This window comes from Lagopus leucura, unplaced genomic scaffold (genome assembly GCF_019238085.1).
Source record: "Lagopus leucura isolate 7727_CA_CO unplaced genomic scaffold, USGS_WTPT01 Super-Scaffold_100008, whole genome shotgun sequence".
NCBI lineage: Eukaryota > Metazoa > Chordata > Aves > Galliformes > Phasianidae > Lagopus > Lagopus leucura.
Window position 1 is genome coordinate 12049461 of NW_024962265.1, and position 27359 is coordinate 12076819.

The 27359-nt window shown below is 39.7% G+C and overlaps 1 protein-coding gene across 1 annotated transcript in view; it reads right to left on the reverse strand.

The window, feature by feature from the left end:
- RELN (reelin) overlaps nt 1-27359 on the reverse strand; it is a 270856-nt gene that overhangs the window by 172124 nt on the left and 71373 nt on the right. Inside the window, exon 3 of the mRNA XM_042872293.1 lies at nt 20113-20248. Coding sequence (XP_042728227.1) covers nt 20113-20248 — 136 coding nt within the window. The remainder of the gene's footprint in view (nt 1-20112; nt 20249-27359) is intronic.

Consider the following 27359-nt stretch of genomic DNA (forward strand, 5'->3'; position numbering starts at 1 on the left):
AGACTTTTTTTTTTTTTTCTTTTTTTTTCTTTTTTTTTTTTTTGTGAAACTGAGGAAATGGCTTAAGCTCATCATTTTTCAGACTCATTCCTTGGGATCACCAGGCACCAAAGCCACTTTCCCTCCCTTCCCTTCAAGTTCTTAGCATCCTTCCTGGAAGGACCTGCCACCAAATCATCCCAAGCTGCAGCTTGAGTGCTGGAAGGCCTAGAAATCCATGAGTCATCCTCTCCTGTGAGATAAAGGGATCCCTCAAGGTCCACAGATCATCCCAAAACACACCCATCACATATTTAGTGTCACCCAGACCAACAGTGGCAGCAAGGGCTGCACATGTCAGGTAGCCAATAGGCCATCACTGAAGGGAAGAATGAACCAAAGAGATGTTCCAGATAAAGTCTTTATGGAAGATTTGGAAGCAAACAGACACTAGAAGTAATTTTTAATTTGCACTGATAGACGTTTGGTTGTTTGTTTGTTTTTTCCCAAGAAGAGTGTCTTAAGTCTTTCTTACAAAATAGATAGAATAGCCTGATTTGCAGAACTGAGGTAAAAAGATAATGTTATTCAAAATTTTATTCCTGCATAAATTTATATGAACATGGAGGGAAAAAAAAGTTCCAGCTTTGTATATAGAATTTTAACATATTTAAATTTATTTTTTTCCTTAATTCTAACAGAAATGTTCTTCTAATCTCAGTGGCAAGTCTAACATTATCTGTTCAGTGAACATTTTAGCTTTTGATTCTTTGTGGTCATAACATGTGATGGTTGTTTTGCTGACTCCAAGAAATGTCCAAGAGAGAATGTCCCTCATCTTACAGCCACTCACCCACAGTGAGTGACAGCCCTGGAGTCATCCGCAGGTCTCCCATTCCCCACACTGGTAATTAACTGCCTCTGCAGCACAAAGAGTTAAACCTTCTTGCTTCAAAATTGCCTTTACATGTGAGTGATATCATCAAGAGTTCATATACACTTTGAATAATATTGAGGTGAAACCACATTTCAAAGATCTGATGCCAAATTTAGGCTTTGCAAAAATGCGTATGTACATATACATAACATTTATGTTTGTATATATATGTATATATATATATATATAAAACAAAAGCTAAAGGGGTCAGAAATATTTACATAACATTAATAAAAAGTAAATAAATACTAGATAAATGCTTTTACAGGATTTTCAGTGCTCTGGATTTCAATGCAGCAATTCAATAGGAATTTAAAGAGACGAGTAAGGAAAAACTATAATGAGGAGAGTGTTTATTTATATTTCTGCGAGGAGACAAATGAATGTAACAGCAAATAACACTAGAAGCATTAGATTTTAAAATTGTAATTTAAATAATCAACTATAGCACTTATAATGCAGAATAGGCAAATATTTATTTTTAATTTTATGAATTCCTTTACTAATCAATTTAAATATATTCATGTAAATAGATTTTTAGTTTGTGGTGAAAATAATGATATCATTTGTACCCAAATAAATAAAAACACAAACGTCATTCGCTTGACAAACGGCCCTGTATTGCTATATTTTATTCTCACACAGAACATAAGGGCATATATAGAGTCTGAATGCAATCAGAAGAGGTATTGTAAAGTATATTTTTGACACCTTCTAGGCCCAACCTACACCTAAATGAGAGATTGGTGCCTCTTATGAATTAAACATAATTCTTGATTTATGTTCTGTAACCCTTGTATCAAAAACTATAGTTCCAGAGCAATGTCACTGGGAATTCATTTAATGATATTGATGGTACAGCTAACACAGGGAATGCAAAGTAACAAGCAGTGAAGAGCATGGCTTTATAAATCACTCCTGTAGAGCACACAAGGCAATAAATAACCAGCCATTAATTCTCACTAAATTATGCTAAAATACTTAAACTACTTGTGCAGCAAATTACAAATGCCTGCCATTTCTGTAAAAAAGTGAAACTTCTGACCAAGAAATTTTATCAAATGATACCGCATATATCAAACTTTAGATCATTATTTTTTACCTGAGAACTTATTTCTTTACAGCAAAAAGCAGATTGCAAAGAAAATACTGCAGCTGCATTGTCCTCGATGCTACACACGTTCCAGCAAACCCTTCCCAGTGCCCGCAGTTCTGAATCACCCCTCTGCTGCTGTGAATCAGTGATGTGACTTTGCTGGCATCTGCCCAAATGCCTGCACACAAAGAGTGGGGAACACCTGAGCCAACAGCCCTAGACCAGGAGAGCTCATCCCATGGGTGTACAATGAGTAATGAGTTAATGAAAACATCTGGCATTAAAGGTGGTCAAGAGACATTGAAGGTACAAGTCTTTAGAGAGAAAGCTGGATGACCTGTTTCGTATGGTCTATAGAATCTATAGAATTTGGGAGAACTTAGTTTTCTGTAATGACACAGCATGAGTTATGTATCTTTTTGTCTGTGTCTGAGAAGCTATTAAAACGTCTCTAATTGTACTTATCTATTCTAACTTTTGGAATCCTTTAGGGATCCAATCTCATATCCTTCACAATTTGTGAGGTACAAACTGTAGAGCTGGATTGTGACCCTATTGTGTGGGCCGTGAGTGGTACGATGGATGTAATGACCAGAAAAACAAGAAATTTGCTTTCCCAGGAACTTTGGGACCCCAGTCCTGACATATGACCCCAACAGGGAAGCCCTCTCATAAAGCTGTGCACAAATGCCTCACGGTCCTTGTTGGACCTGCTAATAGCTACAGAGAACCCAATCAGAGAAAAGTAATTGTGCTCAAAAGAGCAAGATTGTAAACCCAAGAAATCTGGTTAATGTACCATGCATCCAATCGTACTGGCTGGTGCCCAAATAGAGCTCTTTCATGATACTTAGCCTAACTGGTCAAAAGGGAAAAACAGCAGTCTGACAAATTGTGTGCTTTATTCCTTTGTAAATCTATTAACTGCAAGGACAAATTCCACTCCTAAATCTTAGTGAGGAGGTTGAGGCTGAGTGCACGAGGAGGCCACTGCCCCTGTTTCGTACACATCATGATAAAACCACTTCATAATCTCTTTTAATCTTAATTAACAAACAGTGCTTAAATAGGCAATAAAATTGCTGGAGCTATTGGAACGTGTCAAGCCTGGGTCAGGAATGCTCATTGTCCGCACAGGCTCTCCCAAGGCCTGGCTAAGCCCACACCCTCACGAGGTTCACTGTCTCACCACAAGATCGCTCCTTCTTTTCTTTTCTTTTTAAGTTTCCCAGGTTGTTTTCTCTGACCCCAGTCGTTTTTGTATTTCCCAAAATAATGCTAAGAATTTGCCAATGGGAAATGCAGCAAACAGCCCTTTCTAACTATCCCATCTGGAATTATATCTCCTATTTTAACTTTTCCTTTGAAAAGAAACCACTTAAGTCTAACATTATTTTAGCTATGTTTTGAGAGTAAAGGTGTAATTATATTCTACATATATAAGCCTCAATGTTAAAATTTAGTTTCACGTATCCGGAACTGTGTATCAGTCTCTGGAAGACCAAAGATGATGCTCATCTCTGCAGGTCTGTCTTTATTTTTTTTCTGTACAACCTCCAACAGCCCTTTGCATGCTAACAGCTGTAGAGTGCTCTTGCTCTTTAATTTGTTTCAGTAGTTAGATGAGCAGATTGAGGTCAGCATAATGCCCTCAAAATTCCTAGTGGCAAACCGCTGGTGTTACACATGTTAAATCTGAGATGGCCAAGGCCCAGACTTTTCCACATTAAAAATCCTGATTCTGACCCAGTTATCCAGCTTTGGCACAATGGTCCCAAAGACACACAGCAGCAGAATCTAATCTTGTATATTGCAAATATTAGATACAGGCAGAGCATCAGGGTTTCAGTCTGCAGAGACCTGGTTCAGCTGTAAAATTAATCATAATAAACCTTTAAAATATAATGATAAATGTAGTCTATTTGTATGAACAATGACAGTCCAAATAATCACTGCTTTTTCTAGCAGCTATCTCAGCTATATTTTCTGATTCCAACAAAACCTTAAAATAAAGTACTGCCAGCAGCAAAAATTACACCTCCCACACTTCGCCTTAGTAGACCAGCACTCGCCCTGTAGCTGAAGACAGCTATTCTTAGTTTGGTGCTATTTTGGTAACACTACTGTTGATTAAACTTCACCCATACAGACACTGTGAATGCACACTCCACATGCGTGCAGCAAACAGCCAGCTTTCAGCTGCACTCCGTCGTGCGCTGCCCAGAGCTTCTGGAAGTTCTCTTAGCCTTTGGCAAGCGCTTAGCAAGAGAAAGTCTGCAGGAGTGCACAAGCATGAAAAGCATTATTGCCCTGCAACTTCTCGTGTTAATTTTGTAATGGGGCTGTTAGAATTTCATTATAAACCACATTTTCAGAAGGGTTCATAAATCAACTGTGAAATGTATTCTTTGCTTGAACTTCTCACACAAAGAATACATTCAAATAGCATTATTGTTTTGCCATTTTAAAACAAACAAGTAAAAAAACAAAAACAAAAACCAAAAAAACACCAAACAGGTTTATTAAAAATCTATATATAAGTTTTACAAATATAAATGGAAAGTTAAATTTACAGGTATAGCACTGATAAAAGAGTCATGGAAAGCTTCCAGCATTGGCCAGCATTGGGCTTCACTTGCCCCGTGATCTTGTTACTATACTGGAAAATCCAATCTTAGAGGGATTCAGTGCTCCTCAACCCATGAGCCACTCTCCGAAGTTCCTGTGCAGCTGAGAGCCACCAGACATGTGCCAAAACTCTTTGAGGGTCTGGGGCATGCACAGACTCCAGGCACAGCTCCCAAAATCATTGTCCAGGGATGATAGTTACTGTATCAAGGCTTTGGCCTCTGTATCTCCCCTTCTTCATCAGAGAATTTTCACTGCAAGTCACACAATGCAGCAAAAAAGCCCTGCTGCTAAAAAAAAAAAAAAAAAAAAAAAAAAGAACAGAACCCCAGTTCTGAGATCCAGCTTAACTGCCTATGATAACAGGTGAACATTAAGGGCTATGGCCTGCAGATGCAAATAAATCGCACTTACCAACCTAAACCACTGTCACTAAACTATCCTTAAATGACAAACCTAAGTAATCCAAAAGTCATCTTTAACCAATTACAAAATTTCTATCAGTCTCAGAAATATTGGTTTCTGATTGTATATATATGTATTATTATTTTTGTTTTTTAATTCTTTTCTTGGTCCGCTGGGAACAAGAGAAACAAAACTACCAAGACAACAAAGCTATTTGAGAGCTCTGAACATTGCCACAAACAGGAATCCTAGCTACTGGCTAGATCCACGGTGGGTTACAAATAAACTGTGGAAATTTCCTTACAAATGTAAGTAAACATTCCTGACATATCCTAGATAGTAGCAAGAGTGAGATCTTTTCCTTGTTTGTATTTCATTCAGCTAAAACATGCTAACAATTTGTACTCATAGAGTGTCCTCCTGTGATGCTTAGTTTTTGCATCAAACAAAGCATTAAAAGATCAGCCTTTAAAAGCTTAACAGTAAAAACAGACAAGTGCAATCTGTATGCACTGAAACTAATGACTTTTATGACAATCTACTTATCCACAACATCAGTCTGGCAATCTAATGCATGAACTCCCGGAGTCTTAGTGCCCGAAGGTTGTGCCATATGGCACTGCAAATTTAGATTTAAATTTGGTTTCCATAATCCAATGGTCCTCTTTTAAAAGGCACAAATAAATGTACTAATAGATACATGAGGGCTGTATTCATTTTCAGGAAATTAGCATTAATTTGCACTTTTTTAAAGCATGACATATTCTTGGGGACCCTAAGAAATAAAACCCTTTTGTCAGCATGGACAACAGCTCCCAGACAGGAGGCCCTCATGTGGCATTGAAAAGGAGGAGAGGGAACTGGGTCACTTGAAAGCAGAACATACAATTATGTGCTACTCTTAGCGGGCTTAAGCATGTGCAAGTCCTGCACTTCACTGGCTGGAAGTTGCTGAGATCTCTGCAGCATGGTTACATGGGAGGCAGGAGAGTGCCTGTGTGAATTTGTGTGGAGTGAAACTCTCACATGTTCCACATGTGCTGCATCTGGTGACATCTGCATGTAGTCATGGCCTTACAGATTTCACAGTCCAGCCCTTCATAACTCCATAACTCCAAAACTTCATAACTGAGCTCTGCGGAGAGGGATCTGGGTGTCCTGGTGGACAACAGGTTGGCCATGAGCCAGCAGTGTGCCCTTGTGGCCAAGAGGGCCAATGGCATCCTGGGGTGCATTAAAAAGAGCGTGGCCAGCAGGTCGAGGGAGGTGATCCTCCCCCTCTACTCTGCCCTGGTAAGGCCTCATCTGGAGTACTGCGTCCAGTTCTGGGCTCCCCAGTACAAAAAAGACAGGGATCTCTTGGAAAGAGTCCAGTGGAGGGCCACAAAGATGGTGAAGGGCCTGGAGCATCTCTCCTATGAAGAAAGGCTGAGTGAACTGGGTCTGTTCAGCCTTGAGAAAAGAAGACTGAGAGGGGACCTGATCCAGGTCTATAAATATCTGAGGTGTGGGGGGCAGAATGGCAAGGCCAGACTCTTTTCTGCAGTGTGCAGAGACAGGACAAGGGGAAACGGCCAGAAACTGCAGCATAGGAAGTTCTGCACAAATGTGCGCAAGAACTTCTTTACAGTGAGGTGACGGAGCACTGGAACAGGCTGCCCAGGGAGGTGGTGGAGTCTCCTTCTGTGGAGATGTTCAAGACCTGCCTGGATGCCTACCTGTGCGACCTGCTGTAGGGAACCTGCTTTGGCAGGGGGGTTGGACTCAATGATCTCTGGAGGTCCCTTCCCACCCCCTACAATTCTGTGATTCTGTGATAACTCCTTGAAACTAAAGAGATGGGCAAGAGCAGAAGGTTAAACTCCTCCCTTACTTGGCATGAGGCCCTGGAGCATGTCCAGAGAAGGGCATCAAAGCTGTAAAGGGTCTGGAGCACAAGTCTGATGGGGAGGGGCTCAAGGAACCAGGGTGGTTCAGTTTAGAGAAGAGAAGGCTCAGGGGAGACCTTATCGCTCTCTGCAACTGCCTGAAAGGAGGCTGTGGCAAGGTGGGGATTGGCATCTTCTTCCAAGTAATGGTGATAGGACAAGAGGTGATGGCCTTAAGTTGTGCCATGGAAGGTTCAGGTTGGATATTAAGAACAATTTCTTCTCAGAAGGAGTGGTGAGGCATTGGAACAGGCTGCCCGGGGAGGTGGTGGAGTCACCATCCTTTGGGATGTTCAAGAAATGTGGAGGTGTGGCACTGAAGGATGTAGGTTAGTGGACATGGTGGTGAAGGGCTGACAGACTTGGTGATCTTAGTGGTCTTTTCCAACCCTAATGATTCTGGGATTCTATGATTAGATGATATTGCGAAGAGCAACTCAGAAGCAGATGTCCATCAATTCATTCATTGACTCTGGCTACTGCTTGCTGAGAATGATGGAAAATTTCCACTAAGTTAAAGACTCCACAGAGGAAAAAACCTGTTGCTGAAAGACAATGGCAGACACACCACCATTTTTTGAAGCAAAGATGTTTGCATCATGTTAAGTAATAACAGAAGTCCAACCTCTTGGGACCTTTTTTGTAAGGTTATTCCAAAATAGACTTGCTAAAACAAAAAGACAAAAACTTGCACATAGATAATTGGAACGATGACCTAATTGTCCAAGCTATTTAAAACAGAAATATCTGGCCAACAATATCAGCAACCCACAGAACACTGCCAGCTCTGAGAGCAAAGGAACATGGGCTCCACAGCAGAGCACTTCACCTAAAGGAAAGGTCAGCTATCTCTGGCAAGCAGGAAAATACCCGAACAGATTCATGGCTGCTGGCAAGGAAGATGCTCAAGGCTGAATGTCTGTTCTTACAAAATTTCAGATGATATCCACTATGAATAGAGTGCTGCAACAGAATCAGGTGGTATGTAGGACACACAGGTCCAGAAGATAAGCAGAGTCCAGCTCCAGCTGCCCCAGAGTCCCTCACTTGAAAGTTTCCTAGGCATAGAGACTGAGGCACATGGAGTTTCCATAGCCCAATCAAGGCAGACAGTCCCTCCAAAAATTAGGAACACGGGTACCTGACCAGTCATACTCCTGTGCCCCTACCTCTCACCAATGACCCTGTGTCCAGCTTCCAGCACTGGGTCCACAATCAGTTCAGTAAACTATGGCTGTTAGTGATCCTTTTCTCCACCTTCTCAGTAACAGACCAAAAGGCAAAGCAAGGAGCCTGAAAGTAGTTGGTATTGATTAAGTTCCCACCCGGGTCCAAGGATCTCCAAGGAATTTTCCCACATATTGCTCCTCACCCAGGCACCAGGCAACTTCCCACAGCCAGAGGAAGGAGTCAGAAAAAAATCTGCAATGCAAAACCTAACTGACAGATTAGATATCTGAGTTTCAGCTCTTAATTCCCCCATGAAGCTGGAGTCTGCATGGATGCTCCCAGCCCACAGACTTCAGGATGTCATACCACATCACGTGCAGCAGAGAGCTGTGCTCTAGTTTCTCGCAGCCCAGGATGGCTCCACCAAAAGCCAGCCTTGAGTAGTTCAGCTTTCTCCACCTTCGTCATTCGGGATAATGAGGGCACCCACAGTCCAGACAGAGTAGGTGTTATCACTTCTAAAGCCTAATTCAGTTCTGTAAATCCAGGTCGGGTGTCTCCAGTCATAGAATCATAGAATTACTTGAATTGCAAGGGACCTTAAAGATCTTGTAGTTCCAACCTCACTCCTGGGCAGGGTTGCCAAGACATACTCAGCAACACATCATGCTGTGATCAGGTTTACAAGCTTAGGCTACACGGCTGCAGCGGCATAACTTGGGGCAGGTATTCCCTGGACATCCTAAATGGTGTTGGAAACCATGAGGAAAAGAGAACAAGCTTGGCTCTCCAAGGAGCCCCTCCTGGGTCTGGGTATGCATGATAAGCTGCATTCTTACATCCTTTCCATACTTGATTTTGATTCAGTAAACAAAGCTGCTGTAAAATTAGCAAATGGAAAAGCCCTAATATCAGTTAGTGCTATTTACAGAGGATAAGCGTTGCTTTCACTCCAATGTTTTAAGGGAGTTAACCTTTCTAATATTTACACATATTGAAGAGACAGTGCTTCCAAATGCTATCATTTTGGCCATCTGATTAAGATGCAGGTTGAGATTTTTTTTATTATTATGTTTTTTAACTTCGGGATTTTCTGAAAATGTCATTTTCCCTTTCAATTTTGGCAATCATACAAATTTTAGGGAAGTTTCCCAGTACTTCACATGCTGTCACAGCATCTTCAAGCTGCCTTTAGAGCTCTTCCATCATATTTTGTGTGAAGAAAAAAAGTTTGAGCTCATCATTACAGCAGCTGCTAATGAAGATTTCTAGGCTTTTCTTTTTTTTTAATTGATAAAGAGAGAATGACAAACATTTTAAATAGCCATTAAACAGTACTAAATCAGTGGTATTTTACACAGTTTCTATAGAAGCATACAGCACATCCACTTTAATATCAAGTGAGTTAATTGTGATCAATGATACTACAGTGAAAAGCAAATGAATTCTTAATGACAAGAAACATTACATGCTACAAAAATAGGAGCTAACAAGAAACCTAATTGCTGGATTTTTCATCTTACATCATTAGTAACTTCCACTATGTTGAAAAAATTAGAAGGAAAACAAGTATTTCAAAGACTCATGGATCAATCAATTTACAGCATATAATACAATTATGAAAGAAGGAAAACTTTCTTTAATATCTATTTTTCTCCATGTTATTGGAAATTTATTTTAACAGGTGTTAGATTAATTTGGAAGTTACCATTACAGAATTCAGGGTTACTTTTTTAAAACCACTGAATACAAGACTGGAGACTTGATGGCTGTCCTTGTCTCACTTTTACAACCTCTTTTGTTTGATTTGCAGATTTTAATGTGCATCATAACACCTCTCATCCAGCAGTAAGAAATTCTCTGGGGAACACTTGCAGAAAATAGGACATTGAGTCCATAATTAAAGTAATCTCTTCCCGGGCAGATGCTTCAGTTGGCTCTGTTATCACATATTACAAAAGGCATCTTGAGGCCTATAAAATGTGCAGCAAATGGCTTTGGAGATGAGAAACAGCAATTTTTCATCTAATTTTGATCCATAGACATGTAAGTACTGTATTGCCACTTTTTGGTACGGAGCCAAATAACTATTGTGGTTGTTGAAATAAGCTTGGCAGTAACCAAAATTAAAGAGTACTCCAGCTTTTATCCTCTGTCAGGAAAGCCTTTTTCTAACCATCTTTGCACTTAGCAAATAAGCATGCCATCTCAAATATGCGCGTTAATGCCTACATCTGGATTTAGAGAAAGGCTTTATGCAGCTTAACGCACATACACGTTCTCCCCATATATGCTTGTTGAAATCATCAGTCAAATTACGGCCCTAACATCTTCCCTGCCTTGCAAAGCAGTCTGTGATACTGATTGAAAGTGTTTCTACTGTTTATCTTTTGTATTTTAAGGCATTTAGAACATGCTTTTTGAATGTGTAAGTAGGTTCTGCAAAGTAATTTGTTCATATCAGTTATAATCCTTTGCACAAACACTAACGCTGATAGGAGCTGGGTGAGCTTTTAGAGGCATGCTTTTGGTCTGCAACTGATGTGTTGTATGTGGGCAAGATTTGAGACTAGTGAAGTACTGGAAAAAAAAAGAAAACAATTGGTTTTCTTCCATTTCTTTCTTTGAACTTGCTATTTTAAACTCTTCCCTACTTTGGTGGGAAATCAGAGGCTGCTGCAGAGTGCCTATTGCTTAAGGATTCAAAAATGCATTATTTCACAGAAAACGACACAAGGAAACGTACCACAACTTAAACCAAACAGCTTATGTTGAGCTAAGAGACATATTTAGAGGAGTTCAACGTAACATGCTAGATTTGTTGCATTTCTATCAGAAATGAAAGACCCAAGACACTTGAGAGGATAAAGGAAAGCAACAGCTAGTTAGGAAAGCACAAACCTGCGGTGGTATCATGTTTGTAAAATACTTGCTATAAGAAAAGTCATTAACAGCAACAACAGACAGCAAACAGCATGCAAAATACTTCAATTGTTTCCTTTTAGAATGAAATGCATTATTATTTCAACTGGTGCAGCTCCTCCAAGCCTTCTCCTAGGTGACTGCTCTTCACTATTGCAAGCGAATGGAACACAATTAATGGAACAGCTACAATAATGACGTCCACCACTCCACCAGCAGTTTGTCACTTATGAAAGTGGGTGCCACTCTGTTTTTGAGACTTCTGCTCCTGTGATTGAGCTGCTGAGGAAAAGTTACTGCTGCAGTGCTGTCCCTACCCCAACTGTGAAAGCTCACAATTCTGCAGCTCTATCCTGAGGACATTTTTATAATACAGATGTTGATGTTACAGAATAATTATATTTTATTATTTATTCTGTGATACTATTTGTTATCTAACCACTAGTAACAGATTTGGGAAATATATGCGCTATTGTTGAGTACAGCTTAAAGAAATAATTATGAAGGATTGTCAAAACAAATATGATAGAGTGCACTCTGTCACTTAGTTTGAGTTCATGGTCACTCTAAATACTGAAACCCAATTTCTCCTATGGTATGAGTAGCAGAATTTGGTTTAATGTTTTTGATATCTTCAAGAATTATTTCTTTTTTGTTTTTAGACTCCTGCTACCTTTAGGTGTGAGAATAACATCTTAGTATTGAAAAAGAGAGAAACAAATTTTTCTTGTCATATTGTATTATAGTTACCTGCCCCCTAAGTTTTCTCATTCCATATATATATACACATGAAGTCTTGCTGGATATTACTGCACCACAAAATACTACTTTGCAGATTTCCCAATTAGAGTTCATCCAGACAAACAAGGAGAGAAAAGTAAGTCAAGCTTGCGTGAGCTAGGAATAAGGACCGCACATCCTTATATGTCCTCTGCTGCTTGAAAATAGGCTTCTGCATATACAAATAATTTGAAGACATGAAAAAAAAAATGCAAAAAGTTCTGTCTGTGCCTTTGATGACAGCATGGAAATGCCTGATTGCTCTGCTGGATCAAGGCCAGAGCTCAGCATCTTGCAGTACTGAGCTCTTCACTAAGTTATTTAGTAACAGCCCCTTGCAAGAAGATCTTTCCAAAGAATTACACAGACAATACACTTATCTCAAACTCATTCATGCACTAGACATTTGTTGCACTGTCCACTCAAGAGGCAGCATTGAAATGATCAGACTCTCTCAGTCAACCAGGGGGACATTCCAGAGCCACAAAGGCTGCCATGCATATACAGTGTTGTAAGAACTCGCCTATAGTACTGAAATTTAGCTTCCCAAAACATCTCATACAATTGTTCTTTGCCCTTGCCTGCAGTAGGGCTTTTATACACTGTATATCTATCCTTACAGAATGGTTCTGTGTGTGTTAATAGCTCACTGTTCACATAACCAACATTTCCAGAAGAATTCACAAAAACTATTTCATGCTGATTTCATTAAACATACTTCTTCTGAGATCTCATTTTAAAAGGCTTGTTATCAATCAATTATTGGCTGTCAGAAGATGTTTCACTCAATTCATGTTACAGAGGAAAACCTACTAGTAGAAGCAAACTGTTGGAGTGTGTGTAATATATTTTATATTCTAGTCATGTTTTCAAAATTAAAGCATCTTGGGAAGAAGGGAAGAAAAAGCACCTCTTTGAATGAAACAAAGATTTATGCTCTCGAGCCAAAATATACTCTGAAAAATAACCCTGAAGTTAAATTTCAGAGAGAACAAAACAAAATCCAAGAGAGAATTCTAAACACAATTACTGATGACTGTATTGTAGATTGCAAATTGATGGTCTCGTGCAGAAAATAATCGGTACATTGCACAGAAAGGGAAGAAAGTAAAATCTAATCTCTGCTTCTAGAATTGCCAAATGAACATTTGTAAGAAGGGAAATAATTCTTATTGTGATTGTTTTATTATTTAGGTAATACCAGCAGAAATGAATTTCATTTTCTTTCATGAAGAAAGTGCCAGAGTCCTATGGAACAATGCCAAATTCTCCACAGAGCAGCCAGTGGCCATACTGAGTTGCTTTCTGCTATTATACACTACAAGTATGTGATATATTAAATTTGTATCAAACAAATAAAAAACCCAATCCTAACATAATACCATCTTGCAGTTTCTATTCTGACACTACCCAGTGTTGAAAGTTGCATTTTATTTTTTTTCTCTTTTGAATTGAGCCCAACTAAATTATCAATGGAATTGTCATGTGCTTTTCTTTTCAACATGCGTTCATTTATTCCTGGCTTTGTTGATTCTGCTTTTCTTGTACCTATGCAGCATGAGGAGCCTGAAATAGCGAATGGCCAGTTCTCTACAAGATGGGAGAAAATGTTAAGCACTGGATATTTCTCTTCTTCTAGTGGGCAGTTAGCAGGATTGTCACTCTCCTAAGATGATATCAGACAGTAAGAAAAAATGCAAGATCTGAAGTTTACAGAGCTGCCCGTTCTAGTCACATACTTTAGCAGTTTCCCACTATTGAGCAACCAACTCACTGGAAATTCCTGACATGGACTAAGATACTGACTATTGACAGTGATGGGAATGAAGGACTAATTTTTCTTCATGTGGTATTTGGCACTTATGTTTAGTCAGCTGAGTTTGTCTGTGTAGGATACAGATCCAGACTAAAACCTTTAGGTGTCTGTAGAAAGGTCTACATGGAAACTAGGTAGTTAATGATCCACTACAGTTAGCAAAGACCTAGGGTTTGATTCTGCTTCCTGAGCACGTCTGGAATAACTTGGGATGTTAAAGGAAACTACTGGAGCTAGGGAGACCTGCTAGACTTGCAGGTAACTCCCTCTAAATGTAATTAAAGCTGGATGTCAGGTCTTACCTGCCTGCAGTTCTGTAGCTGGACTGCACCTCAACTAACTGTTGAAGGAACTAGAGATACTTTGTTCACTCATAAATACCTATTGAGAGATATCTGTACATCTATCCAAAGCTGAAACTGAAAAAGCCTTTAAGGAGTTGAAATTGGTGCAATCAGCTTGCATTGTTCATCATTATTTTCTTCCTTCGCTTTGAACTCTTTTGAACATTCCCTCATCACAGTACACTTTGTGCTAGAGCATAAGCATGTTTCTGAAAATACACAGAATTCCTCATTGGTCTTCTCTGTTTGCATTGCCACCGCATAAAAAAAGACAAAAGCGAGACAAAATAGACAAGGAAACTGTAATTCTCCACAATCAGCTGAGTCTATGTTGCTTGGGGTCATACTCAGAAGAGTCACAGTGATTCCATGCATAGTGTTTGATTTCACTGGGAAATTAACAAACATAGAGGATGAAGGAGGTAATCTGGGCACCACATCAAAATAGGACACAAGCAGAGCCAAGATCTGAATGAAACACTGGCTTGTGATTTTCAGAATGTTACACATAATGCTGATTGACACTGCAACAATGCCTCTACCCAGGGAAGTGAAAAACATAGCGAAGAAGCAATTTTTCTTCATAGTTCCTCTAAACCAGCACATCAGAAGGAACAATTAATAAGGATTTTTTTTTTGTCCGTAGAGCATAAATTATAAGCAATATGGATATGTGTCAAATCTACCTTGACTGCAAACAAGGACTGTTACTTTTTGCTCATACAATCCTTGTCTCAGACAGGGCTACTGATATACCAACAGCAAAAAGACTGATAATAAATATCCTGCTTCACTACTGTCATGCAATAAACTCTAGGAAGAGACTGACACAGGGAGCTGGTGCTTCACAGAACCCAGAGCCAAGGCCACCTATACGTTATGGTGTCCATGTGCTTTATGAGACGTTCTTTAACTGACTGCAAATGTTACAAATCATAGCAACAAATAGAATGCTATGAAAAATTCTGATTCTTCCTAAGAATGCAGAGGAGCAAAATCTACATGATCATGTATTCAAGAGTTGAGTGATAACATAAATACAAGGGATCTTCATTCTGATATTTGCTATTTTCTGTTCACATTTTTAATACCTATCTGTACTAGCACTGAGCATTGAGTAAACAATTATATACTTATTTTGAAGTTAATCCTCTGCATTTCTTTCATTTGAGGTTGGGTTTTTGGTTGTGGGTTTTTTTGTTTGTTTGTTTGTTTTATTTTTTTAAACAAGTGAGAGAAAACAGTAAGCACTGCCTTAAATGACTGCTTAGCAAAGTGGTTTACCGGGAGAATTTGGCTTCTTCAAACAATATATCCCCTTCCCCCCCTAGCAAGAGGAATACTACAGAAGACCATGTAATCTTGAATGTTTATTCAATATTTCCATCATTCTTATCATGGGTTTTCTGTAAATGCTTTAAATAGGTAACCAAGCCTCTCAATCACAGCCTTTATGTTCTGCAGTGTTTGTGCAGTGTGATATTTCAAGCTCATGCACTGGCACAGTTGTCAGCTCCTAGAAACCGGCTTAAACATATGGGCATGAAAAGACTGGTTTGGGAACAGGGTACTTAAAATTTCCCAGAAAGGAGCTGTAATCATCAGGTGATTGTGGGAAAAGACGTACTCAAACCGAAAAACACATCTCCTTCCTTGAATGTTTCTTCCAAGTTTCTTTCAATAGCTCAGCTGTGGGCTGCAGCACCGAGGCCCAGACTGTGCCCAGGAGCTGTGCTGGGAACCAGTGCTCCCGCTCCAGAAGTGATATGCTAGTGCCGTGCCTCAGTTCTCCTACCCCTGTCTGGTGGACAGGTGGACACTGCCACTGTGCTGATTAGGTGTCATTACACAAATTAGTTCAGTTTAGCTCTGCCAGACAGCTTTACAATTATGTTTTAAATATCAAAATATCAAAAAAGCTACACTGTGCAGAATTTAAATCCTGCAAATTGATAATTATATTTCAGAAGCTTTCTACTACTAACAGAGGTTGCAGTGAATACACGTATAGACAATTGGAATTATAGGATACCTGTTTGATGACTAGCAAAAAAAGCTATATAAAAATACTTATTTTCCAAAGCAATTTCTACAGCAACCTATTGTATTTAATACAGTAGCTGGAACTTCTGCTGTAAGCCATGCTAATGCTCAAAACACAGAATGCTTTTGAAATTTGGGTCAGCTTCATTACTTCCACAAACTAGGAGGTTAAGCCATCTATAAACATATGGGCTTAACAACCTCAGATGCAGCACTGCGTATCACCCTGTTATTATCATCCCCACAGCAGGCTGGGGTTTAACTGGGTAAGGGTGAGCTTAGAGCAGAAATTGCAAACAGTGAGACCTAGCTGAAGGCTCATGAAGATAACATTCTACAGATTTCCAACAAACAGAAAAATAACCTGTTAGCACAAAGGAGGGCCTGCTTTTTTGGTGGTAAGCAGTTCTTTTAGACCATGGCAATCTGCTTAGGAGCTCTTGGTGCTGGACACTGTTTGAAGGAATCCTAAGGTACTGCTAAGAAAGCTATTCTGTAACAAATGCTGCATATTAACTTTTATTTCCTCAGTTCATCTTGAAGCATCTATGGAGAAGAATTATACAAAGACAAACCAGAGGAACAGTCATTGCTTTTTGTTTTTCTCTTTAGTAGGTTATCTTATAGAAGAGTTATTAGCCACAAAGAGGTATTTGGACAAAAAAAAAACAACCCAAAAAAACAAGAAAAACCAGCAGTTTGAACATAGAATCATAGAATGGTTTAGGTTGGAAGGGCCCTTAAAGCCCACCAGCCCCAACCCAGTGCTGTGCACTGACTGCCTCTCACCAGCTCAGGCTGCCCAGGGCCCCATCCAACCCAGCCTTGGACACCTCCAGGGATGGGGCACCCACAGCTTCCCTGGGCAGCTGTGCCAGGGCCTCACTGCCCTCTGAGTAAAGAATTTCCTCCTAACATCTAACCTAAATCCCTTCTCTTTTAGTTTAAAATTGTTTCTTCTTGTCCAATCACTATCTGTCCGTGTAAAAAAAAAATAAAAATCAATTTCTCTCATGTTTATAAGCTTCCTCTAAATAATGGAAGCCTGCAATGAGGTCTCCCAAGAGCCTTCTCTTCTCCAGGCTGAACAAACCCAGCTCCCTCAGTCACTCTTCACTGACTGTCTCCCCTTTGACTGAGAAGCATAGATGCAGTAGATGAGAATTTTCCCAGTGATGTCTATAGGGTTTTGACATCCCTGTAGGGATTAAGTTTTTCTTTCATATTGGTAGTAAAGTGTAAATCTTCAGTTTCTGTAAGTTGCTTGAGATTATTAGAAATTTAAGCAATATAATCTATTAAACCTACTTTATCAACTAAATGTTTTCTTCTTGTTTCTATTCCCAGGCCTTTTCATTTAGGCACATAAGCAATAAACATGCTTCCCACAGAACGTTACAAAAAATAAGATAGAAATAATAACCAAGACTGAATAAGCAAGAAATTACACTTCAATATATTATTCAGAAAAGAAAGATAGCAAAATATTCCAGCTCTACACTTTCCTCACCCCAAACCAAGCCCTGATGTGTAGGATACCCATCTACATTGGAGGAGAAAGGCTAGAACGCTCTCACTGACATTAAGTTATATATGAACGACTCTAACTTGAGCCCTGAGCATTTTAGCTTTCCCACCCACATGCCCCTGGCCCTCCAGAAGTAAGTCAATAGCACATCCATAACAGCTGGTTGTGCAGTGGCCCGGGGAGATTTGCCTTGTGACCTTTGTCCAGCTCCTCCTGGGAAGTATCTAGGGAGAGGTGTCAGCATGGCAAAGCTTGCATTGCCAGAGCTGGCACTAATTAATGACCTTATTGTCCATCCTGAGAGAGGTCAAAGACTAATGAGCTGATCTAAATGACAGATACATTTGCAGCAGCATAGGAGGCTCTTAGCTCTGCCACTGTTGTCAGAGTTCATAAATTATCACCCAGGTACCTTTGTGAATACCTTTATGTTACATTTAAACTAGAGAAGCAGTTAGTGTCAAGTGTTAAAAAAGTCTTTTTAAGTTAATCTTCTGTGGAGGAGTGAGTGGAGGTGAACAAGGAAAAGGCAGTTCTCTGAAGTCAAAGAGCCGTGCAAGGCAGGCAGCACAGCACAAAGCAATAGCTTTGTTTTCTGCAGCCAGGGATTTAATAGGCATGGGAAACAACACTATCAACCCTTACATGAGGTCTGTAAAGAGTGGATCCTGACTCCACCCCTTCTGGTCACTCAGTGCATTGCATATACCTGAGCTCCCCTGGGCTGGCCCTGCCTTCCCACCAGATGCTCAATCACTGGTTCAGGCTGTGACTTTGCATTTCTACAACAACAGGTCACAGGAAGATAAATGACTGTTTATAAATTGACCTTAAAACTTGCAATAGAAGGCCACATCTCTTAAAAAAATGCATTCACATGTAATCTGGGACCAACAATTGTTTCTTGAATACACAAAGCAAAACAACAAAGAAAGGGAGTGAGCAAGCATATGAGGAAAAGATGCGTCGCTCATCGCACTTTTCTCACATACCTACAAGAACAAAATCTAGTTGCTACAACTTGATCGACACAGTTAATCATCTGTTGAAACAGGAATTACAAGGATGCATAAAGTTCAATGCATCCATAAGTTTCCACCTTAAAAAGGTAGCTGACAGATTTCCTCAGGGCACATACAACTATTTTGTGAGGCTAACTTTTCTGACACAGGCTTCACACAAAACAGCAGCAGTATTTCCTCCAAACTTTCCATAGATTTGACGTGTCAAAGAACGAATGGGAATCTTACATAATCTAAACAGCTTATCTGGTACATTGTAGAAATTAATGGGAAACAAATGCACTCTCAAAAGTTTGTCATTCATTACAACTATTTGTTTCCCAATTTACCATTAGACATTTAGAAGAAAAAGAGAGCTAAAGATAAAAATGTCTTGGCATTGTCATTGCAGCTAATAACATACTGTAACAAAACAAGCAAAAAATTGCACTGTGGAGAAAAGGGGAATATCAAAGACATAGATCAGTCAATCAACAGGTCCTATGATCACTATCAGCAATTCCTCTCTTCAAAGAAGGAAGGAACTCACTTTCTATGTTTTCCCATACATTAAACACTGAAACAACTTGTTTACACTGGGACATTTACCTGCAGCTTCCCAGACAGAAAGGAAAAAACACACTGAGAGCAAGATTTGTTGGGACAACCATGGCAGTCACCAAAATGGACAGAAGGTCTCACACTGAAATTTTGTGACCATTGACTATCCAGAGAGCACCCTGGCTTTTTGTCTGTGAATGGATCAGGCTTGAAGTATTTTCTGCTTTCAATTCTATTCTAGGTATATATTTTTACCTCATATCTACCAAAATTATGGGAGAAGTAATTAGAAAATAAGGTAAAATATGCTAAATATATATATTGTAATGATATTAAGCTGTGTACTTTGTGCGCACTTGATAAAGTACTAAATCATTGTATGTTGACTTGGATCTTTACAAAAATTACAAAAAAAATTGCTGAGAGTAATTTTTTTTTTCTGAGGTTGTAAACTAGCAGAACTAAGCAGAAGTTAAAATGTTTTTCAGCAGGAACTGTTCATATTTGATTACGAATATTCTTGACTGCTTGTGCTTTATGTTGAGGCGTACAATCTAAACAACATCATGAGAACCTTGCAAGGTTCTAACTCTCATTAAATGCAACAAGTAAAAAAAGGTCAATGAAAATGTGATGTATTCTGAAAAGTTTATTGATATGACTAATAACTAAGTGGAATCATTTTCTATTGAAATGCTAGTCTTGATGCACTTACGCCTTATATTTTGGATGGCATGCTACATTACAGAGCACTTTCTCCTTCTTATGTGTTTCAAAATATGAAGTCCTAGTACACACAGAAACTCATCAATCAGGAAGAACTCAGTAGTTTTACTTCCAAATAAAATCTCTTCTTTGCACAATCATGGTGCAAATGTAAGTTCCTAGTGCAAATGGGTTAAGATCATTTCACTGTCTCCAAAATGGTTATCTTCTCTGGCTATAGGAACCATACATGATCTGTACATACGTACATGAAGTTCACGCAGCCCGTGCCGGCAGGTGGAGCAATCCAAACAAAACTGAGATTGGTGGTTGGGAGATGGCTCACATGTGATGCAACCACACTGCACATGAACTGATTTCCGAACTGGTGGTCAGACATAATTCCTACAAGAAAGACACAGGGGAGATAAACAGTAACACATGTTAATGGCCCTTTGCATGGTGCTAACAGATAGAGTAATACATCTACCATGTGTTTCATCATGGCAATATGCAATGTGAAAAGCCAAGAGTATGCCACAGACTAATTAGTATTAATGCCAATGAAAACATTGGAGCTGGCCTTCGCTTGAGCCAAGGCTGACTTTGGCTGCATGTACTTGCTATCATTATTCTTCATGAGACCAATACCAGAGGAATTATTTGCATTTTTAAAGGAGAGAGTTGGACTGCAGCTGCTGCAAATCAGTGTTACTCTATTAACTGATTTACATACATTATCGATCTAAAAGAAAATAAAATCTGAAGGAGAAATCTCATGTTTTAATTAGCAAAATGAAGCTGATAGAAAAAGGTGTTATCTTTTAGTAGAAAGGCACATCTACTTGGAAAAAAGCAGATGAGCTGTTGTTTCATTAACTCTTCTGATCTGAAATAAAAGCAGCAGCCTTCAACAGCTTCACCAGTATACACTCCTTTGAACTTTTTTTTGAATCGGCCTTTAATGTATGGATGAATGTAAATGTCTTCCGTTAATCATCCTCTCTGGAATTCACTCCAGTACATCATTAGATAAAAGAACTGTATTTTTTTAACAAAACTAACAAAAAAACAAACACCCCCCTCACCAAAAGCACAACAATGACAATGGTTTTCTTCCCCCTCAGACCCTCTCTGTAGTTTCCTACAGATCAGTACAAACACGGTTGTTTGTTTAACACCCCCAGGCAATCTTACTTGAATGGATTACTACACCTTTAATCCCAGCACATTAAACAACAAATATTGAAACTATTCTTTTGAATGTACTTATTAGAAGAAAATGCCTTCTTCCCAGTGACTTCAAATATTGATCCTTCAGTTCAAGGAATAGCTACATGGGCTAAAACATTGCTAGTAGGATCAGAGGAAGAGCAAATGGTAGCAGGTACCTACATGCTCCAAAAGGTGACCGTTAGCTGTTATGTTGCATGGAAGTTTATGGTGGTTGGATATGAAGAACAGTTTCTTCTCAGCAAGTGATGAAGCACTGGCACAGGCTGCCCAGAGAGGTGGTGAAGTCACTGTCCCTGAAGAAAAGGGTGGATATTGCACCAAGTGACATGCTCTAGAGCAGTCACAGGCATGGGTTGTTGGCTGGACTAGATAATCCTAGTGATCTTTCCAACCTTAATGATTCTGTGATTCCATGATTCTGTGATTTCTTACAGTTCCTTGCTGTAGTTATAAATAAACCTTATCTTTGCCTCTCAGAGTCCCCAAAAACAGTTTTTATGGCTGTTCTGAAATGCAAACCCAGCAGATCCTCTTAAACCCTTCCTTTTAAACCCTTCCACAGTGAAGGAGTTTGCCCACAGAAGCCCTTCACTGCAGGCAGAGGAATCTGCATGCGCCACTCCTCCTGTGCCTCCCCAGAGGCTGCCAAAAGGAAATTGCTGAGTGTTTTACAAATCAAAAGCAACATCTGAAATCCCACTCGGGCTTGTGAGAGCCATAGCTCAGGTTATATGCATTGTGAATCTTAGGGGCTATTAAATTCTAAACCTGCTTCAGTTTTGGGGCAGAAATGAAACCACAGCGACAGTGTTCCATGGGACAGTAATCTGTCCCAGGAAAGACAGGAGTGGGTGATGGCAGTGATGGCTGTATCTTTTACAAATGATCGTAGCCCTCACATGCAGGCTTTTTCGATTAGTTCCCCACTGATGCATACACAAGGTATTCTGCCATTCAGGCTTTTACACAGCTCAGCTCAAATTCCCTACAAATGGAATCATAGAATCATGGAGTCATGGAATGATTTGGGTTGGAAGATACTTCAAAATTTCAAGTTCCAAGTGCCTGTCATGGGCAGGGATAGATCTCATTGATTGGGATGGCCACAGAGAAGGCTCAGGATTCTCTGGGTGGAAGCCTCACATCTGGAGAGCAGCGGAAGGGAAGCCCAGGAAGATGGATTTTTACAGCCTCATCCTAGTTTATTGCAAGATAGCAGGTGCATATGGACTTTGGCCATCTCTTGTCAGCCTACACTGACATTTTAAGTTTTTATTTGCCTTCCTTGACCAATTGGGGTGGTGGCATCGTCAAAGAAACCAGCTTGTCTTGTGCCCAGAAGTTTATCCAAAAAAGACATACAGAGACAGATGTGTCCAAAAATATGCCCAGGAATATATATTCACCCTTGAAGAGTGTGTGGTATTTAGGCAACTGTTTTGGTTTGCTGAGAGTGAAAGATGAAATCTCTATTTCTTTCCCAAAGCTGTGGGTCTTGGGCTTCTCTCTGAAGTTTTGGCAATATCCAGTGACTTCGGAGTGTGGGACTGGTCTCCATAACCTATATAGAGCACCAGCTCACACATAGCAGCATCCCTGGCTCCTTAAGGGGAAATAGAGCCAGCTAAAGGCTTTAGCAGGTTATTTAAATAACAGATATTTTGAGGGGAGAAACAGGAACAGCACTTCAGTCTGAAGAAATCTCCCTTTCTCCAGAGCCAGCCAAATACGGGAGAAGACAAAGACTGCCCTACCCACATCCTGCAGCCAGGGACAGGCACACCAGCTTGGGAAATGTGACTGTTTTCCTTGGCAGCAACTTGTGAGTTAATGAATTCCCTAGGTTTCAAGGCAGTAGACTGCAAAAATGTGTCTAATACATCAAACACGTACAACATCTGTGGAGAATTTCTTTTCCCTTTGATTTACAGTTTATAAAAAGAACAACTTTGCAGTGACTAGAATAAATTCTAAACAATGAAAAGAAACCCATTCAGAATTTTTGAAGACAAAAATGTCAATGAATTGCAAAGAGAAAACTCAAAATTCTGTGTTATAATTGCATCATTGTTTTGGCATTATATTTTATGAATAATTTATCACGATAATTTTTACAGTAAAGAATACCACTGTTTATCTGTTGGATCTCTACTGGGTATGTCAAGTCCACTTTGGAGTTCAACATTTTTAGAATATTTCACGAAAATGAAGTACTGATACTTTGCAGAAAGACACAGAGATGCTTAAAAAACCTAAATTTAACTGACTGAGACTTAAAACCAAAATATTCATGCTGAAAGGGGAACATGAAAACAACAAAACATGAAAATGTGAAAGATGGAGAAATGCAATTAATACCAAGAACCTATTTAAAAAGGAAAAAGAAAAAAAAAGATAAACCGTTATTTCCTCCTCTTGCTACCGACTTTCTTGTAGCACTTTGCTATGGAAAACAGCACTTCCCTTCTCCATTCTCTCTCCAACCAGGCAAGCTGCCTCCTATGCTGAATGCTAGAGCATAAACATATGTAAGGAGAGATGTGAAACAAGCTTCTTCCATAAAAAACAAACTGAGAAAAGACAGCCCTGATTCTATAGCAGCTCTCAGAACAGGTATGTGTCCTTCATGTACCTCAGAGCATGCCTTATGTTAAGGTATTTGGCTCAGATGCACATTGTCCTATGGACCATGTCCTGTTAGCCAGTGCTGCCATATCCATTCAAGTTTGGTGTTTAAACAAGTAAGAATCCTAAGGTAGCATTTTAAGATCTATCTGTATAAAACACTCTGAAGCCTTTTGGAAATAACCAAATGTTGCCAGCTCACTTAATCCCAAAATTCTCAAAAGCTAGTTATGATCACATATCCACAGGTCTGAAATGTGCTACATGCAAAGACACCAGTAACATCTCTTGGACTGCCTTTTCCCTTGTTTTTTCTGGTATACATTCATTATACTATATAGGTATATATAGGTGTTCCAGACACCTGCACTTTTCAGCTACTGCATCCCCTAAAATTTCTGAGCCTTTAGGAGTCCCAGTAAATTCATTCCAGTTCCAGACGTGTTTTGTACTTGTGAACAACACTGCTGGGAGAGGAACCAGACATGCTCAAGCCCTCTCAAGATTTAACTCAGCAGCTGTTTTTCTTGCATAAATTTTCAAAAATGTGCTTAGCCCTATTCAACCCACTCTTTAGAGTCACTGAATGAAAAAGCCTCTATGTGAAGAGGTAGATTTCAAGAGGGAGATCAAACACAAGAAATCCAGACATGGAGAAAACTTTCTGAATGGAGAATATAAAGTAAAGTCAAATGACAAGTCCATTGCTTCAATCTTTGCATGTGAAAAATTATTCTACTGGTAATCAGAGTCATTAGTAGGGTGTTAGTGCTAATGCAGGAAAGTATTATGTATTATGCTTCTTAAATAAGGTCGTATGCAGGAAGGTGAACAAGACATGAAGACGCTGTTTTACTGGCCAATAGACATCCAAGCGCAAGGGCAGCTCTTCAGTTCTTGACAACTTTAACCTGGGTGTGAGCCTTCCCCGAAAGAGGAGGGAAAGAGATAGGAACTGTTCTCTCAGTTGGACCTCTGGAAGCCAAAAGATAATCTTTTGTTCTGTCAGGGCTTGGGAAGCATCCAGCGGTGCAGACAAATGCAGTGAAATTAATATTCTTTTCTGCTTCCTAAATCTGAGAAATGTGGATCTGTAATAATTCTGATTTACATGATGTAACTACATGAGGTTTCTTATTTAGAAAGCAGTTTCCTAAACCAATAATTTACACAAGTATCTCATCTGCATGTCAAAGTCCTCAGCTTAACATCCATGGTAAGTCTCAATAGGATTTCCTGCACTGAACCAGATGGTAGGTAGCCAGCCATTTCTTATTTGCCATATGAATTGAGGATGATAGTAGGAAAGAAGATTAATATTAAATACAGGTGTAAGATGAATGACTACAATTTGATTTTGCTGCCTCTAAATTGATTATCTGCTATGTATTTCCACTTTCAAAGTAATGCATAAGGGTGACAGTAAAATGCCAAACATAAAATATTGATGAAATACGAAGAAAATAAAGCTTTAAGTGCCAAATCACTCCAGGCTCTTTGGGAAAGTAATCATTCCTGATTTACAGCTATTAAAAATAGACATCTTCAAATGATCTTTCATAATATGAAGGAAGGAGCCGTGCTGCAGGACAGGTCCTCAGGATACCCCTGTGCAATCTGATCTAGTGGTTGGCAACCCTGCCCATGGCAGGGGGATTGGAGTTCAATGGCCTTACAGGTCCCATCCTACCTAAGCTATTCCATGATTCTAAGACACCTCAGAATGAGGTTCATCCAGAACCAGCTCAGAACATGGCTCCTTCTGGAGGCCAATGGAGAGCCCCATCATCTCGGAGCAGAAAAGGCTGTGCAGCAGCTGAGCAGCAAGCTGTCAAACCTGAATTCACAGCAATCCAAGTGCAGGCCCTAAGGAAATTTTTAGGCTAGAATCTGTGCACTGGATGTATATAGGCTCTGATTGCATTTCACAGCTGCTGGAGCTGCAGATTTCAGACCATGCTTCCAGAGCTAGGCACCTCCCTTTCTCCTATGTCTATTTTGGTGTTTAAAGCACCTTTCTGCTCCTTACCTGGAGAACAAACATATCAATAAAATATCTCTTTTCCCAAATGCAAGTGAAGCAATGGTTTATTTTTGGTTGCTGGAAGAATATTTCAGCAGTGTCTTTAAACTATTCTGGAACCTTTTCAGGATTCTGAATTAAGTTTCTAAAGCTCTGTGTAGAAGAATAGGAAGAATACAAAGAAAATCAAATACATATATGTACTTTTAGTACATGCATGTGTCTAAAAAACCATCAGCTGTTCGCACTTAAAAGGATGACTGGGAGTAAAGAACTACCTGGAATTGGCAACTATCCTGTTGTTTCTAAAGGATGATTACACATACACAATTATGAGCTCATTCTGCCACCTGTACAGAAGGCAAGCAACATTCTGTAGGCAGCTGAACTTCCCACACAAGTCCCTTCAAAGTGAGTAATGGTGCAGAGTCTGGCGCTAAGTGAGCTGCGCTCACTGAGCTAAAAGATGAAGTTGCCAATTGATTTTTTTTGATTGATTTCATTCTGCTTCACAGGAAAAACACATCATGTTTGATAGCAACAGACTGCTAAAGCGCTCAGTGGCCCCTGTGATCAGTTAAGGGTCAGGGTGATTTGATAAATTATTAAAGAGCACGAAGAAAGAAAAGACCGTGAGCTGCGGTCTTCCAACAGCAATATATTGCCTTCATCTTTCTTGAAGTCATGCAAGTATTTAACTGTTATTATTACTGATTCATCATTAAATAATAGATTATTTCACACTATGCAATGTTGGGGAAAATACCATCCACAAAGTAGAAGTAGAAAAAGAACAAATAGCCATATAACAACTTAATAGAGGCTGTCACTAAAATCCTTAACTCCTTTTGTGGTCAGGAGCCAAGTGGAGCCTGAATGCAGCAAACTGAACCCCTGGGGCACTGCTGTGCTGAGCAGCTGGGGACGGAAGTATTTATTTTACAAAATATTAAATGCATTTCCTTTATAGTTCTGGAAACAACAATTTTCTGCAAGTTCACATTTGAATTACTTTCACAATTTGGGACCCAGGTCAGGGCTATTTAGATGCCAGCAAGAGTAGTGCTTTATGTTCATGTTTTTTTGAGTACTTCCTGAAGGGAGCACTTCACTCGACATGCAGGAATTAGCCTGTAATATACAGATTTACAAAACTTGCTCAGAAAGGGAGAATATATTTTTGCTCCACCTCTCTTTTAATGTTCTACTTCTAAGTGATTGTTAATCAAAACTTTTGAGCAGCCTTTTGTTAGAAGCCACTTGAGGGTATAATTTCATCTTGGGGATTTATGTGTGCCAGTCTCATTAAACCTAACAGAGGTTACACGTATGGAAATTCTGGTGCACGGGGAGGAGAATATCGCCTTTCATTTGCATAATTCCCCAAGAGGCTGAATGAGCCCCTTGTGTAGCGATGGGCTGTGAGAGGCAGGGGTGGGGGTGCAGCCTCTGGGTGGATTTGGGTGGCATTGGAGGGGGAGAAGAGGGCAATTTACTGCTGAAGCCAGTGTTCCACAGAGAGCAGCATGGGACTAAGCACTTCAGGGCAAGTAGATTTAGTAACATAAACAGGGACCAGCAGTAGTATAAATAGAAAATGCTAATAAGCTTCTGTGTTGCTGAAGTACAGAA